Here is a 17,434-nt window from a genome sequence, read left to right on the forward strand (position 1 = left end):
CAGGTTTCAAGTGCTGCATCCTACCCATTCTCCTGCTGTGTGGAGGCCTTCCAGTTTCAGATAAAAGATAAAATTAACTGCTTAAGTTCAGTTCCACAGTCGCAGAACCTTTAAGTGAAGCGCAAAGCGAGGACCCAAATTAAACTCTACTCTAAAGGACATGCACTGTCCATCACATTACATTACATTACATTAATGGCATTTGGCAGACGCTCTTATCCAGAGCGACGTACAGTTGATTAGACTAAGCAGGAGATAATCCTCCCCTGGAGCAATGCAGGGTTAAGGGCCTTGCTCAACGGCTGTGCGGATGTTATTGTGGCCACACCAGGGATTGAACCGCCAACCTTGCGGGTCCCAGTCATGTACCTGATAATTTCAAGCGATCTGTCACATGAAATTAAATCAAAACAATAAAGCCCAATAAAAGGCTTTGAGGTTATCTGAAAAACCTAACATCAATATATAGACACAGTAGAGTACGCTCAGCACAGCACGGGTGTAATACATATTTTAAGTGCATTTTGTGTATTGTTTTCACTGGTTCGTTCTGGCTTTTAGTCGCATGGTGTGCCTTGAAAAAAAACAAATCCACCTCTTAAGACCTTGGCAATTGTTGACATGTAAACTCATTGGCTGATGTGTCAGTGTACAGCAATGCTAGAATAACTAAAATAAAGGATACCGTATATCTAGTGCAACAGATGACACAACACGAAATATCAAGTTTACACTTAAATTACTCTGCTTCATTTTTGTACAAAAGTTGACTTTTTTTTTACATTGTTACAACATTTTACATTACATACAATTAACCTATTGAATTCACAAAATAGCATGTGGTATTAGCATGACAATGAATATTGTACACTAATTATTTTATGCAATTTCTGTAATGGGAAAATCTGTACAATGCTATTGGTAATAATAGGTGTTTTGATTCAGATGGGTCAAAATGTATATTATACGCTCACTGAGCACTTTATTAATCAGCCAATCGTGTGGCAGCAGTGCAATGCATACACGGATATGGATCAGGAGCTAAATGTGATCTAAGACACTTTGACCATGGGATGAATGTTGGTGGCAAACAGGGTGTTTTGAGTATCTCAGAAACTGCTGATCTCCTGGGATTGTCACACACTAGTCTCTAGAGTTTGCAAAGAACGCCTTGTTAATGAGAAATGCCTTGTTAATGAGAGATGTCAGAGGAGAAGGGCCAGACTGGTCAAAGCTGACAGGAAGGTGTCAGTAACACAAATAACCACACATTACAACAGTAGTATGCAGAAGAGCATCTCTGAACACACAATGCATCATAACTCTTAAGTGGATAGGCTACAGCAGGAGAAGTCTAAAAAATAATAATAAATACCTAATAAAGTGCTCACTGACTGTATAATATAATTTAAGCCTGTTATTAATACCACCGTGTGATGTAAAGAGCAGAATATGACATACCCACCATGTGATGTGAAGAGTAGAATGGAATGGTCTGAGAAAAAAGTGTGAGATGGTTGAAACGGTCAGTCTCTGAAACTCTACCTGAGTCAACTCTAAAACAATACTGCATAACAAACACAGGATTCATAGCAACACTGACAAGGTCTTCATTTGGCAAAGTGCACAAGCCGTGTAATACTTGTGTAGCATGAAGAGAAGTGCAGTGATTTAGCCAAAGCTTGAACAGTGCAGTGTGCCTTTAATTCTAATACAGAAATAATTAGCCTTGCATGCATTTGTGTTGCAAACGTTTTATTTTAAATCTCACAAAGACGAAATGAATTGTGCTATATTCAGTGACTCTGGCAGGTTATTAGATCCATTGGCCATTTAAATTATATTTAAAGTAATTCTAAACAGGTTTTCATATGCAGCTTTAATGGAAACATTTTTGTTAAGACATTGTAATGTGTGTGAGACAGTGTATAATCTGGAGTGTGTTCAGAATTTTGTGCTTTATTTTCAGGTTTAATAAGTTGACATGTTCTGTGCTTTTCCACTTGTGTAACAATGGGTATATTATGGCATGGATGAGAAGCAGATTCAATTCAATGCAAGCATGAAAGGGTTAAAACAGCTTTGAAGCGATAGCTGAACACCAGTTGCTGTTCACTGGTTTCCTTCATTTATTTCCCCGTCATCTTCCTAGACATTGGACTGATGTGAGAACAAAAGTTTGGCAAGTGGCAGCTCATTATAAAATATATTACTCATGTTTTTCAGAAAATCTTATACATATGACCACATGCAGGCAGAGTATTTCTACCCATGGAAACACGCAGAGTAGTGTGACTTAAGTTCATAATAATACATTGAATTTATTATGTGCCTTTCATGTAAAATAAAATCTCAACGTGCTCGGTATCTTCAAAATGCTCAGGGTAGGGGGTTTGAGCTCCTAAAAGACACGACACTCATCTATTAAAGCCTGTCTTTTATACTTCTGTTTGACTCGACACATAATAAGGTAGTATGTAGCCTTTATAAGACATCTGTGATTTCCAGCCAAGACAAAACAAATAGTAATTTTCAGAGCGCAAGAACAAATACTTTTTAATTTAGATAGACAATTAGTACTGCTCAGTTAGTGTTTGCGTGTGTTAGCCTATAATATCAGGGAACTATCTCTTAAGTACTGCAGACCTGTACTTTTTCTATCGTGCAGATTTAGCTGTCCGTAGGACGTCTTTATTCATAAACACAGCTTGAAAGCTCATGGCTAGCTATGCAGGTTAGATCTGTGATGAAATCACAATTAAAATATAGTCTATCAACGAAGCAAGCGCTACTGGAGCTGCACAGGCGAGCATCTTTTGACAGCGATGTTCATCATACAGCTTTAACCCAGTCGTCTCTAAACTTGAGGTCTTTCAGAAAACTCTGAAAGCTACCACTCGGATCTGTATCGTTCTTGGCGTGCCCGAGGCGGCTACAAGCTGCACAATGAGGCATCTGTACAGCTGTAAGCCCCTTAGTGCTGTACGTGCACTGGCCAATCAACGCTGTCACACATTCCACATCGACTCCTGGATCACCGGGTGCATCACTGCCCAACCGGCCAGCGCTTCACCTGGGAACATTAAAGAGAAATTTGGAGTACAGCAAAAATTCGGCAGATTCATTAGGCTGGAACACTTCAGCCTGTAATGGCAGGTTTATACCCGTTGGCATGGCAATGCTGAAACCCTTCAGCACAAAACTAAAAGCTCAGGCAACACATTCTTTTGTAATCTCTCAAGTAAACGAAATGAAAACATCATCTGGAAGAGGAGTCCACACAATAGTGTGACTTGACTTCTGTTCTGGGCCGATCTGTTTCATTAAGAGCAACTTCTACTCTTAATTATTTAATTAGCACAATTGTTTCTAAGTCTGATATGTGCATAAATGCCAGCAACAGTCACAGACTGCAGGTGTATCCTAAAGATTTTACTGGTCCAGTACAGCAGTGAACCAGTGTAGTTTAAAGAAAACTAAAATTAAGGTAACTGGTTGGACCAAAAACTGCTGACTAAATGTATGGTTGTACTCTGTACTGGCAGACACTGCCATGGAGCTCATGAAGTCAGATAAAAGAACATCACCAATGTTTAGATGCTGATGACGGGTGCAAAGAAATGAAAAATGTGCTTTTGCAAAAAGTGAGCAAAAGACGGAATCTAGGGGCCTGTGAATCTTGGACTGAGAGACGTTCAGGTGAAAACGTATTCGGCATTAGGTTCAATAACGAAAAGGTTTCTAGCTGACTAGGACGGACCCAGGCTACATCCAGGTGAAATCTGAGCGATATCGGGGCTAAATCTGTTCGTGTCAAAACATCTCTCAGTCCCAGATTTACAGCCCTCTCCACGTCTAGATTCGATGGGGGGGACGAAGTCTTCCCGCTCGCTTGGTCCACGGCTGCGCTACACGTTGGTGGTGGAGTGGGTGGTGGAGAAGTTCTCCAGGCGGATGCGGACGACCTTCTCCACGGGCGGGGGAGGGAAGAGGAGGCCGCAGGCGAAGGCCTGTCGGCAGGCCTTGCGGAAGTTCTCGGACAGGAAGGCGTAGAGGATGGGGTTCACGCAGGAGTTTCCGTAGGCCAGGCAGTGCGAGACGATGCGGAAGGCGAAGGAGGCGTCGTTCAGGGGGAAGGCGCCAAACTCCACCCACATGGCGATGACGTGATGGGGCATCCAGCAGATGAGGAAGGCAGCCACCACCAGCAACACAGTCTGAGCCGTCTGAGGAGCACAGAGGGGAGAGACAGTAATCAGCACAGTCTGAGGGGCACAGAGGGGAGAGACAGTAATCAGCACAGTCTGAGGGGCACAGAGGGGAGAGACAGTAATCAGCACAGTCTGAGGGGCACAGAGGCGAGAGACAGTAATCAGCACAGTCTGAGGGGCACACAGGGAGAGACAGTAATCAGCACAGTCTGAGCCATCTGAGGGGCATAGAGGGAGAGACAGTAATCAGCACAGTCTGAGGGGCACAGAGGGAGAGACAGTAATCAGCACAGTCTGAGCCGTCTGAGGGGCACAGAGGGGAGAGACAGTAATCAGCACAGTCTGAGGGGCACAGAGGGAGAGACAGTAATCAGCACAGTCTGAGGGGCACAGAGGGAGAGACAGTAATCAGCACAGTCTAAGGGGGGCACAGGGAGAGACAGTAATCAGCACAGTCTGAGGGGCACAGGGAGAGACAGTAATCAGCACAGTCTGAGGGGCACACAAGGAGAGACAGTAATCAGCACAGTCTGAGGGCCACACAGGGAGAGACAGTAATCAGCACTGTCTGAGCATCACAGGGAGAGAGTATTCAGCACAGTCTGAGGGTTACATAGGGAGAGACAGTAATCAGCACAGTCTGAGGGGCACACAGGGAGAGACAGTAATCAGCACAGTCTGAGGGCCACACAGGGAGACAGTCATCAGCACAGTCTGAGAGTCACAGGGAGAGACAGTAATCAGTACAGTCTGAGGGCCACACAGGGAGAGACAGTAATCAGCACAGTCTGAGGGGCACACAGGGAGACAGTAATCAGCACAGTCTGAGGGGCACACAGGGAGAGACAGTAATCAGCACAGTCTGAGGGGCACACAGGGAGAGACAGTAATCAGCACAGTCTGAAGGGCACAGAGCACGTTGGAGGGCTGTTTCATGTATTTTGTGTCTTATGTGCCTGTTCATTTGTTTACCTGTGTCTCTGCCCTCCACTCCACTCCAAGAACAAGAGCTGACTGTGATCCACTGCGTGATGTGGGAGGTATGCGTTGATCAACTGTGTGATGTGGGAGGTATGCGTTGATCAACTGTGTGATGTGGGAGGTATGCGTTGATCCACTGTGTGATGTGAGAGGTATGCATTGATCCACTGTGTGATGTGAGAGGTATGCGTTGATCCACTGTGTGATGTGGGAGGTATGCGTTGATCAACTGTGTGATGTGGGAGGTATGCGTTGATCCATTGTGTGATGTGTGAGGTATGCGTTGATCCACTGTGTGATGTGGGAGGTATGCGTTGATCCACTGTGTGATATTTACACTAGATGAGTAACCTTAGATTAGAGGAAAAAACTTTCTGAATGACATTATTCACCGATATGGAAAATGTTTGTAAAAATGGTCTACACTCAGCAATCACTTTTATTAGTTAGACCTGTACACCAGCTTGTTAGTGCTGTTTTTCAGAATGGGGAAGAAATGTGATCAAAGTGACTTTGACTGTGGATTGGCATAGATAATTGGATAGGCTATAGCAGCAGAAGACTTAAATCTAATAGACTCTGTTTTAGTATGTTACGTGATATCCCATTGGAGAATTTCATGGAGTAATTTAGATAGACAATTAGTACTGCTCAGTTAGTGTTTGCGTGTGTTAGCCTATAATATCAGGGAACTATCTCTTAAGTACTGCAGACCTGTACTTTTTCTATCGTGCAGATTTAGCTGTCCGTAGGACGTCTTTATTCATAAACACAGCTTGAAAGCTCATGGCTAGCTATGCAGGTTAGATCTGTGATGAAATCACAATTAAAATATAGTCTATCAACGAAGCAAGCGCTACTGGAGCTGCACAGGCGAGCATCTTTTGACAGCGATGTTCATCATACAGCTTTAACCCAGTCGTCTCTAAACTTGAGGTCTTTCAGAAAACTCTGAAAGCTACCACTCGGATCTGTATCGTTCTTGGCGTGCCCGAGGCGGCTACAAGCTGCACAATGAGGCATCTGTACAGCTGTAAGCCCCTTAGTGCTGTACGTGCACTGGCCAATCAACGCTGTCACACATTCCACATCGACTCCTGGATCACCGGGTGCATCACTGCCCAACCGGCCAGCGCTTCACCTGGGAACATTAAAGAGAAATTTGGAGTACAGCAAAAATTCGGCAGATTCATTAGGCTGGAACACTTCAGCCTGTAATGGCAGGTTTATACCCGTTGGCATGGCAATGCTGAAACCCTTCAGCACAAAACTAAAAGCTCAGGCAACACATTCTTTTGTAATCTCTCAAGTAAACGAAATGAAAACATCATCTGGAAGAGGAGTCCACACAATAGTGTGACTTGACTTCTGTTCTGGGCCGATCTGTTTCATTAAGAGCAACTTCTACTCTTAATTATTTAATTAGCACAATTGTTTCTAAGTCTGATATGTGCATAAATGCCAGCAACAGTCACAGACTGCAGGTGTATCCTAAAGATTTTACTGGTCCAGTACAGCAGTGAACCAGTGTAGTTTAAAGAAAACTAAAATTAAGGTAACTGGTTGGACCAAAAACCAGCATGTAGAGTAGCCCTCCAGGACTGGAGTTCCAAACACTTCTCTTGTTACATTACATTAATGACATTTGGCAGACGCTCTTATCCAGAGCGACATACAGTTGGTTAGACTAAGCAGGAGACAATCCACCCCTAGAGCAATGCAGGGTTAAGGGCCTTGCTCTGTATGTGCTACACCAGGGATCGAACCACCGACCTTGCGGATCCCAGTCACACACCTTAACCGCATGACTGGGTCCCGCAAGGTACCAAAACCAAAACATCGTATTGCTGTACAATAATTAAAGCTCATTGGTTGAAAATTGGTTCTAATTGCCACAGCCAATGGCATTTCAACGTCAGCACGTTCACAGAGAAGGGGTGGGATAAACAGTGTTATGGTTTGAGGGTGTTTGTTGCTGCAATTCCTCTCTTGACCGTTAGAAGTCCGAAATTACCTATTGTACCTTTAAGTATTTTCAGGTGAGAGTAGTCGTGGCGATTACAGACAATTAAGGAGTTCTCCGCCAAAACAGTTGACATCAAAGTTCAGGAATCTCAAGAGGGCTCTTGGCAGTTTGGCGCCACCTGCTGGACGGGCAAAGTGTTGCAGTTATCCTTACTTTGTCTGCTTTCATGACCATGCCCTGCTCATAAGGCCCAACCCCAGATACTTCCGACTGATGTTCTGCATTTGTGTTCCTGAGTAACAGTGGAGCCAGTACAAGCCTACCCTTTAGAGAGGGTATCTAGGCATGCCCTGAAAGGGAAGTTCTTGGGGAAAGATGAGGGCATATTATTTATTGGAAAAGAGGCCATGGGCAAAGGAAAACATTAAGGTTTCAGAAACATGAAAAGGAGAACAGATTGCCAGTATCATGCCTCTTATCAGAGTGTGTATATAAATGATAAATGTTTGCATTTATATAGCACCTTTATCCAAAGCACTGTACAATTCATGCTTTTCATTCACACCCACCAACACCGATTGTCTGCCATGCAAGGCACCAACCAGCTTGTACAGTGGGGCAAAAAAGTATTTAGTCAGCCACCAATTGTGCAAGTTCTCCCACTTAAAAAGATGAGAGGCCTGTAATTTTCATCATAGGTATACCTCAACTATGAGAGACAAAATGAGAAAAAAAAAAATCCAGAAAATCACATTGTCTGATTTTTAAATAATTTATTTGCAAATTATGGTGGAAAATAAGAATTTGGTCAATAACAAAAGTTCATTTGAATACTTTGTTATAGAGCCTTTGTTGGCAATGACAGAGGTCAAACGTTTTCTGTAAGTCTTCACAAGGTTTTCACACACTGTTGCTGGTATTTTGGCCCATTCCTCCATGCAGATCTCCTCTAGAGCAGTGATGTTTTGGGGCTGTCGCTGGGCAACACGGACTTTCAACTCCCTCCAAAGATTTTCTATGGGGTTGAGATCTGGAGACTGGCTAGGCCACTCCAGGACCTTGAAATGCTTCTTACGAAGCCACTCCTTCGTTGCCCGGGCGGTGTGTTTGGGATCATTGTCATGCTGAAAGACCCAGCCACGTTTCATCTTCAATGCCCTTGCTGATGGAAGGAGGTTTTCACTCAAAATCTCACGATACATGGCCCCATTCATTCTTTCCTTTACACGGATCAGTCGTCCTGGTCCCTTTGCAGAAAAACAGCCCCAAAGCATGATGTTTCCACCCCCATGCTTCACAGTAGGTATGGTGTTCTTTGGATGCAACTCAGCATTCTTTCTCCTCCAAACATGACAAGTTGAGTTTTTACCAAAAAGTTCTATTTTGGTTTCATCTGACCATATGACATTCTCCCAATCCTCTTCTGGATCATCCAAATGCTCTCTAGCAAACTTCAGACGGGCCTGGGCATGTACTGGCTTAAGCAGAGGGACACGTCTGGCACTGCAGGATTTGAGTCCCTGGCGGCGTAGTGTGTTACTGATGGTAGCCTTTGTTACTTTGGTCCCAGCTCTCTGAAGGTCATTCACTAGGTCCCCCCGTGTGGTTCTGGGATTTTTGCTCACCATTCTTGTGATCATTTTGACCCCACGGGGTGAGATCTTGTGTGGAGCCCCAGATCGAGGGAGATTATCAGTGGTCTTGTATGTCTTCCATTTTCTAATAATTGCTCCCACAGTTGATTTCTTCACACCAAGCTGCTTACCTATTGCAGATTCAGGCTTCCCAGCCTGGTGCAGGTCTACAATTTTGTTTCTGGTGTCCTTTGACAGCTCTTTGGTCTTGGCCATAGTGGAGTTTGGAATGTGACTGTTTAAGGTTGTGGACAGGTGTCTTTTATACTGATAACGAGTTCAAACAGGTGCCATGAATACAGGTAACGAGTGGAGGACAGAGGAGCCTCTTCAAGAAGAAGTTACAGGTCTGTGAGAGCCAGAAATCTTGCTTGTTTGTAGGTGACCAAATACTTATTTTACCGAGGAATTTACCAATTAATTTATTAAAAATCCTACAATGTGATTTCCTGGATTCTTTCCCCCCATTCTGTCTCTCATAGTTGAAGTGTACCTATGAACCTATGATGAAAATTACAGGCCTCTCTCATCTTTTTAAGTGGGAGAACTTCCACAATTGGTGGCTGACTAAATACTTTTTTGCCCCACTGTATATAGCGATCCCAATCCACTTTAAAGTTCATCTTCAGACAGAGTCGCTTGGCACAGTGATCACTTAATGGGAAAAACTGAGGTATTCTGGGTAAAGGACTTTGAATCAACACAAAATTGTTATACTACAGGATTTCACAATGTGCTCTTTTCGTTTTGGAGGGACTGTTTTCATTACTGGCCACAGGAATCAGAACGATTTTCAACCGTTTGACAGTGAAATGGTAAATGACTCCATGACATGACCCCAGCCAGCTGCTTCATCCTTTCAATGACAATCTGTCAAAATGAGGACCGAGGCAGGCGTGGGTCACGCCTATTAGCAGTGGAATGGGGGGCAGTAAATATCCAGAGTCATTTAGGAATAAAAAAACCTGATTCATTTCTATTAGAAAGGTTTTTTTTTTAATCCACTTTTGAGCAGAATAAACAAACAATCACGGTGAACAATGGTTAACTCCTGAATACGTTTTAATTTTAAATTTTAACATTTGAATGTTCGCAAAGACATGTCAGTCATATAGTGATATCAAAGTGCAGGCTGCACAGCATTTTAAAGCAAAGTTCTTTCATCTTTTTTTGGCCATCTTTTTAAATTGCCTGAAATTTTATTCTGTGGTCCTAATAAGGTATTTTAGGGGTGTCGATTTATGCTAATCAGAAGTCCTGTGCACGCACTTTTCGTTTACGATTGATTGGTGTCTATCAACATACACACGGATATGAAAAAAAGCTGTGCCTACACATGTAGGCAGAATTTGTTAGTTCAGTTCCGTTCACACGTAAATTTACACAAAAGATTCATGCATGAGACCCTATGTATGCGTGTACACACATGCTCGTGTGTGTATGCTGTATGTGTATGTCTGGGTTATTATTCATAATTCACTACACAGACAAGAACATGAAGCAAAAGGGAGAGAATGGCACTAGGATAAGTGAACAGCAACTTGCACACCATCCAGCCAGCTGTTCACAGTTAGCCATACTTAACCCTGTGCACCCTCACTCTTCAGCTCTCTGCAAGTAAAATAAGGATAAGCAAGGTGATTTTGAATTTAATTAATTGCCGGCTCTGTCCTGCCCTTCAGCATTGATTTCTTGGAAGAAGTCAAGCCAGCCAGGCCATTTCTTGTATTAATATAATTGGATTTATGCATAATTCCCAAAATGGAGCAGCCCTGGGCACCAGGGCACTACCACGAAAGCAGGCCTCCTACCTTTCTCTTTGAGCGTTCAGATTTCTTGGACATGTTTTTTATCTTTTTATGGAGATGCTGCAGAACCTGAAAGTAGAGAAAAGAGAAAAATGTACACATTGTGAAGAGAATCAATTTCCTTATGATTTACCTCGTCCCATTTATTATAACAGCAGAGTATGTCAGTTCTTGCCTTCCTGGAATGACACATGTCACCTGAGTCAGGGAAACCCTTTCATCAGGACAAACTTAGATTGAGTTTAGATTACAAAAATAGCTTCCGCTACTCCACAAAAATTAATCAGTTTAAATAATGGCCTTGCTTTCCCATATTTATTCTAGCAGGACAAAGATACAGAACAGGGCTGTTTTTCATGTCCTAGCTCCTAAATAACCTGTTACAGTGAGCTCCATATGTCTTGGGGCAAAGGCATATTTTTATCTCGATTCGGTTCTGCAGCTTTTATTAAAGGGTATTATTATACATTTTGGTTTCACCATGTACAAATTACTTTTTGTACATTGTCGCCCCATTTGAAGCAAAGTGATGGGATGAGCCAGGTTTAGAGACCAAAAGATCCAAAGCACTCCTCTCATCTGTGAAGCTGGAGGTCTTATAGTTTGGGCATGTACAGTATGGCTGCCACAGATACTGGCCCACTTGTCTTCACTGATGACGCAACTGCTGATCGCATTCGCAGAATGAGTTCTGAAGTACACAGATAGTATCTTATCCGCTTACGTTCAACAAAAATGCCTCCGACCAGATACTGAAAGCTTACAGAGGATTCAGTCAATCTTGGTCTCATCTGTCAACAACAAACCTTTTTTCCAGAATTGTGCAGGCTCTTTTATGTACTACTTAGCAAACTGTAACCTGCCCATCCTTTTCTTCAGCTAACTAGTGCTTTGCATCTTGTAGTGTGGCCTCTGTATATCTGTTTGCGAAGTTGTCAGTGGGGAGTATTCATTGACACATCCACGCCTGCCTCCTGAAGAGTGTCTCTGATCTATCAGACAGGTGTTTGGGGTCTTTGGCCTACCAGCCCCATTGCAATAACTGAGCCCACCTCATTCTACTTTATAAACAAATTAATATTTCGAAACAAAATATATTTTTTATATTTCGATAAGCCCATCTATTCTATACTTTTCAGCCTCATAATGGCTTCCCTGACTGTGACTGACTCTGGTCTTCATGTTGGCGGCCCTGCCAAAGGCTGAGTTTGGTCGGCTCACGTGGAGCGGCATGATTGGCTCGCCGCTCTGAAGGAGAGGGAGGACTCAGCAGGGGGAGGCTCGCCGCTCTGAAGGAGAGGGAGGACTCAGCAGGGGGAGGCTCGCTGCTCTGAAGGAGAGGGAGGACTCAGCAGGGGGAGGCTCGCTGCTCTGAAGGAGAGGGAGGACTCAGCAGGGGGAGGCTCGCCGCAAACAACAGCAGCGCCCCGATCGCCACGGAGTCACAGTCGGAGACAGTGAGGCTTGGAGAAGGCGTGTCGCTCTCCATTCGTGCAGCCCGGGGATGTGGTTGTATGTATGTGGTGTATCCTAGATAACATGAGTAATTGGTATAGATAGGGTACTATTTGCAACCAAGTTAGGAGAAAAATGGAAAAATTGGAAATGCTTTTTTTTTTTTAAGACTACATGCTGAAAACTTCCTTATACCTGCACTACGGAATCGACTGAATACACCTGACCAATCAGAAACCACTGAAAAGCCAACTGTCCAATAACTTTCGCTCCCCTAATATGGGGGTGACTATGTATAAACACGGATATAAATACCTCCAAATTAAAGGTGACAGTCTTTAACCTCATATTAATTGTTTTATTTCATATCCAATGTGCTGGAGTACATAGCCAAAAGAACAGAAATTGTACCACTGTCCAAATACTTATGGAATGCATATTTTCAGGGTTTCCCTGCGTGTAGGCATACCCAAAACTACAATGTCCTCAAAATGTGTACTACTGAGGATATGTAGTATCAAGTACTGCAGTACTGCAGACTATTCAACATGCTCTATGCTATTTTCCAATGGCTTTGGTAGAAATACAAGTTTGCTTTGCAAATTATTTGATACAGACATATTTATGGAAACAAATATCCCAACTGGTTATGAAAGCTACCACTGTTTTCTGACTAAAGTAATCGTAATCTGTTCAGCCATTTTTGAGAAAACTATATTTTTTCTGGGACTATACCTAAGCAAATGCCATCTTGAACTACTTCTTATTGTTGCATAAATGCATTGCTAGGTCTTTTCAGTACCAAACTAATATAAAATATGGCAAGCTTCTTGCACAGGGTTTCTTACCCTTTCCGACAAGGTATAATGTGGCATAATCAGGTGAAGGTTCATTTACTTTACATTTTGTATCAGAAAATCTGTTTTAATTGAAAAATAGGGATTATGTAAAATGTGTTTAAAACAGCAATTCCTAAATCCAGCAGTTTTAACAGTCAACACCCTCATTTAAATACCACACACAAGTGTGTTTTGGATCTGCCTTTTGTTAATAAAGCCTGCCTTTACGTCATCCCTGAGTCTACTCTTGGTTCCTCTCTCCCGTGCCCTGACAACCACAGATTTTATTTTTAATGCATACTTATAATGACATATCACGTATTAATTGAACCTCCTGAAAAGTTAATCACAAAAAACAATGTTTTAAGTGAAATGTTTGCATTTGCTGAAAGCCTCAAAAGACAGGAAATTAAACTCATCAGCCCTAACACTAACATCAGTCTGCTCTCCATCAAGGTGTGTCAGTACAGATCTTTGACAACGTGCTACAGCCCTGTAGTTTATATTCAGTTTGTGCAGAACAAGAGTCTCATTTATACCCAATAATTTTCATAGCATTAATATGGCAGCATGTTATTATTTTGATCAATTCAACAGATACAAAATAAAATATATATATTACACACATTATACATTATAAAACATTATAACATTTATTCCCACAGTGAGAATCAAAGTGTTTAGTGGGTGATACTATCACTGAGTGACTGTGAATGCACAGCAGTTAGCCATGACCTGGTCAATTACTTTTGGACAGATATGAATAATTATGTATAGGCTCACAGTAAACTACATACTGTAACCTATCTGCTTCTACATTTTTATCCAGAACTACATATAATTGGCCTATATGAATGAGATCATAGCATTACATACTCTACACCCTACAAAATACACTTTAATGCAGGATCTATCAATGAATCATACCAGTTTAAAAACTACGCTCAGTACTGATGCACTTTATGGACAAGCTATGTTGAAAGCTCGATACAAGATATGTGGTCCCCATTAGGACACATGGGCATGTTGGAAATAAAGCATGCGTCAGAAAAGTGCAAAATAGTTATATTGCCTCTGACTAATATGCAAAATTGCCAATACACTTTACAATGCAGTACGACTATTAGGGAGGTTTGAATCTTAAACAATATGCCCAGTGGGGAGCACATTTTGTTTGACGTACAACAGACATTATACACTCACTGAGAACTTTATTAGGTATTTATTAGACTTTTTTTTTTACTTATCGGTCTTCTGCTGCTGTAGCCTATCCACTTAAGAGATTTGGTGCATTGTGTGTTCAGAGATTTTCTTCTGCATATCACTGTTGTAATGTTGTTTAGTTACTTGCTTTACTGTCACCTTCCTGTCAGCTTCAGCCAGTCTGGCCATTCTCCTCTGACGTCTCATGTTTTTGCCCCCAGAACTGCTGCTCACTGAATGTTTTTTGCATCATTCTCTGCAAACTCTAGATTCTGGCACGAATAATCATTCCATGGTCAAAGTCACTGAGATCACATTTTTTCCCCCCATTCTGACATTTGGTCTGAAAAACAGCTGAAGCTCTTGTCCACTTCTGCATGCTTGTATACATTTAGTTGCTGCCACATGATTGGCTGATTAAATATTTGCATTAACAAGCTGGTGTACAGGTCTACCTAATAAAGTGCCCACTGAGTGTACATGGCTGTAGATGTACACAGAGATCTGTGCTGATTCACCTTTATGCAGAGCAGTCTGATGTTAGTGCTAGGGCTGATCTATTTATTTTCCTGTATTTGAGGTTTTCAGCAAATGCAAACATTCAGCTTAAAACTTATTTTTATGATTAATTATATCATGGATGGGGTTAACACACGTCATACTGTAACTATATGGCGTCGGCTAAAACGTTATATAACCACCCAGATTATAGGAATCCAATCACATAAATTGGGACCTTGTTATTCAGGTATGGTCATTTTGCGTAGGAACTCGACAGATATGACTAATTTTACAGCATTTTTTTTCCAAAGATTACAATAATATTTTCACTCTTAAATGAATGCCCATTCGTCTGAAATTCTACCTCAATACTCAACCCCTCAATGAGGCCAAACAGCGTCCATATGACTAGTGTTCTTCTCACGTCACCAATTCACGTCACACACCTTTAATCTCATTATCCATTTATAGTCATACTTGAAATTTCACAAACAACTTTAAACAGGCGACAATATAGGCTACTGACTACAAATGCCATATTTCTAAACCATTACATTATAGTAATTTAATATTAGCATCGCCATTTAACAACATTGCACGCTCATTTCGTGCTCATTTCGTTAAAACGAAAATAAAATTGAGCTCCCATCAGAAGTAACATTTAGAAACGAACGATAATTTAAATTTTCATTATAATAGTGCATCCCAATGTATATGGACCCATACTGCACCAATTCGTTTAAATATTTGGGAATGATGGACCGCAAAGGTTGGACTGATTATTTAATTAGCTACATCTCACTTAATATTTATTTCACGCTGTTGGTGCGGTTGGGGGAACCTTATTTTTGCGTATATGCCAAATATCCATTCCATTCTAAAATGAATAATATCCAGCATGTCATTTTCCACGATTGTTTTGTCATTCAAAGCTGTGGCGAACTATCTAATTGCGCTCACTTGCAATGCGCTCGCTAAAAGCCACCAGGTGAACATTTTGACGGGTTCTCCGTATAGCGGAAACGAAGTGCTGTTTCCTTACCTTTGTATAACAGCATGTGATCAAAACCAAAGGTAGAAAATAACCAATTATCAATATTGTCACTTTGTAAGTATGTTTGGACACCTTCTCGGACCATACCTCCCAGCAAAACGAACTGTTGGGAGCGCCTTGGTGTTCAAGTAACGTCTGATGTTGAGCCACAGGCACAGCAAACACAAACGACAGCAACCAAATAACGCAGACTCCGACGAACGCGTTCTTCTTACTGCGAATCCACGGGGACTTTTTTGAGTGAACTACAGCGATGTAGCGGTCCACCGACATGGCCACGAGGGTGAAGATGCTCACGAGCATGCTCACCGTCACAAAGTAGTGCACGAATTTGCACAGAAAGGCACCGAACACCCACTCAGGGAGGGAGTAAATAGTGGCTTGGAAAGGGACACAGAAAATAAGAAACGACAAGTCCGCTATACTGAGATTGAGAATAAAGACATTGGTGGTACTTCTGGAGCGCCTGGACTTGATTCTCCCGATAACGACCATAACCAGAGTGTTGCCTATGATACCCAAGAGAAATATAAATCCAAAAATGACAGGGACAATAATAACCTCCGGACCCCCGTGACTTTGGCTTGCTGTTTGATTCTCAGTCGAAATGAATGTGTCGTTTCTATTCATCATCATGATTTCATCCATCGTGGCAAACAGGCAATAATCACATATTACTAGCGCATCTACTGCTTGAAACAGAAAGAAATGTCAAATATTTCCAGAGTCTCGCATAATTTTCGTAGATATCCCACGCCTGCACACTCTATGTGGCAAAATGCCGTCCGTTAAATTGTGGACAGCCTCACCCAGGTTTGAGGGATACCGCGTTTAGGTTTTCACTCCTGAAGTTTATAGGTAGAGCCGCACACGATGAATAGGTGTAGATCGCTCGGTTCTTGAACACACAGCCTACCCAGTTTGTTCTTAAAGTGGTATACGCGTACTTCAAGCGCACGCTTAATATGAAACTTTTTTTCTTCCGGTGTAGTCGAGTCCTTGACTTAAAATTAAGTTTAAATATCCGTGACAATGTAATCAGGATGTAATCAATATTGTTCTTAACAATTGTCTTGATTCTAATCTGTTTGTCCACACAGTTCCCACGTGTTCAAAAACCACATAATGTCCAAAAACCATGAGAACACCCAACATGTGGCGCACGTGTATATGCGCACGAGTACACATGTAACAATAAAAATAATGGAAAATTAAATCTTAAGTCATAGGTTCTGTTTTCACATGGAGTTTGGAGAGTTTTGGCCTCCTTATCCTTTAACATAAAAAGGTTACAGTACGTTGATTTTATTAGTATAGCTTAGATTATTTGTATTTGCTTGGTGATTAGGTCATGCCCAATGGTTTTTATAAAAACAGACAATATAATTTGAATGAAATGTGCTGCTATATACCATCAGGTAACCTCTAGATACAATAGTCTAAAATAAAGTATCACATTTTCAAATGATTTACGAAGTTTGTAAAACTAAATGTAATGTAATGGTGTGATTTTCTTATTCCACACTGGTGCAATCATAGAAAGGCTTTATTACAATCCTCATTTATTATAATCATCAAATACAGTAACATCTCACTGGAAAGGATGCATTGAAATGTACACTCAGTGAGCACTTTATTAGGTATTTATTAGACATATTCCTTTAGACTTCTGGTCTTTTGGTCTTCTGCTGCTGTAGCCTATCCACTTTAGAGGTTTGATGTGCTGTGTGTTCAGAGATGTTCTTCTGCATACCACTGTTGTAATGTTACTTACGTTACTGT

The 17,434-nt window shown here is 41.7% G+C and overlaps 1 protein-coding gene across 1 annotated transcript; it reads right to left on the reverse strand.

Annotated features, from left to right (window-relative positions):
- Positions 1 to 3,531: 3,531 nt before the first annotated feature.
- On the reverse strand, positions 3,532 to 16,300 carry LOC133131251 (galanin receptor type 1-like). The gene is made up of 3 exons (XM_061246517.1): positions 15,641 to 16,300; positions 10,604 to 10,669; positions 3,532 to 4,226 (listed from the first exon to the last, which is right to left on the reverse strand). The coding sequence occupies exons 1-3, from the start codon at positions 16,298 to 16,300 to the stop codon at positions 3,909 to 3,911; spliced, it is 1,044 nt and encodes a 347-aa protein (XP_061102501.1). The 3' UTR covers positions 3,532 to 3,908.
- Between the last annotated feature and the right edge of the window lie 1,134 nt (positions 16,301 to 17,434).

The sequence above is a fragment of the Conger conger genome, chromosome 6 (genome assembly GCF_963514075.1).
Source record: "Conger conger chromosome 6, fConCon1.1, whole genome shotgun sequence".
Classification (NCBI taxonomy): Eukaryota; Metazoa; Chordata; class Actinopteri; order Anguilliformes; family Congridae; genus Conger; species Conger conger.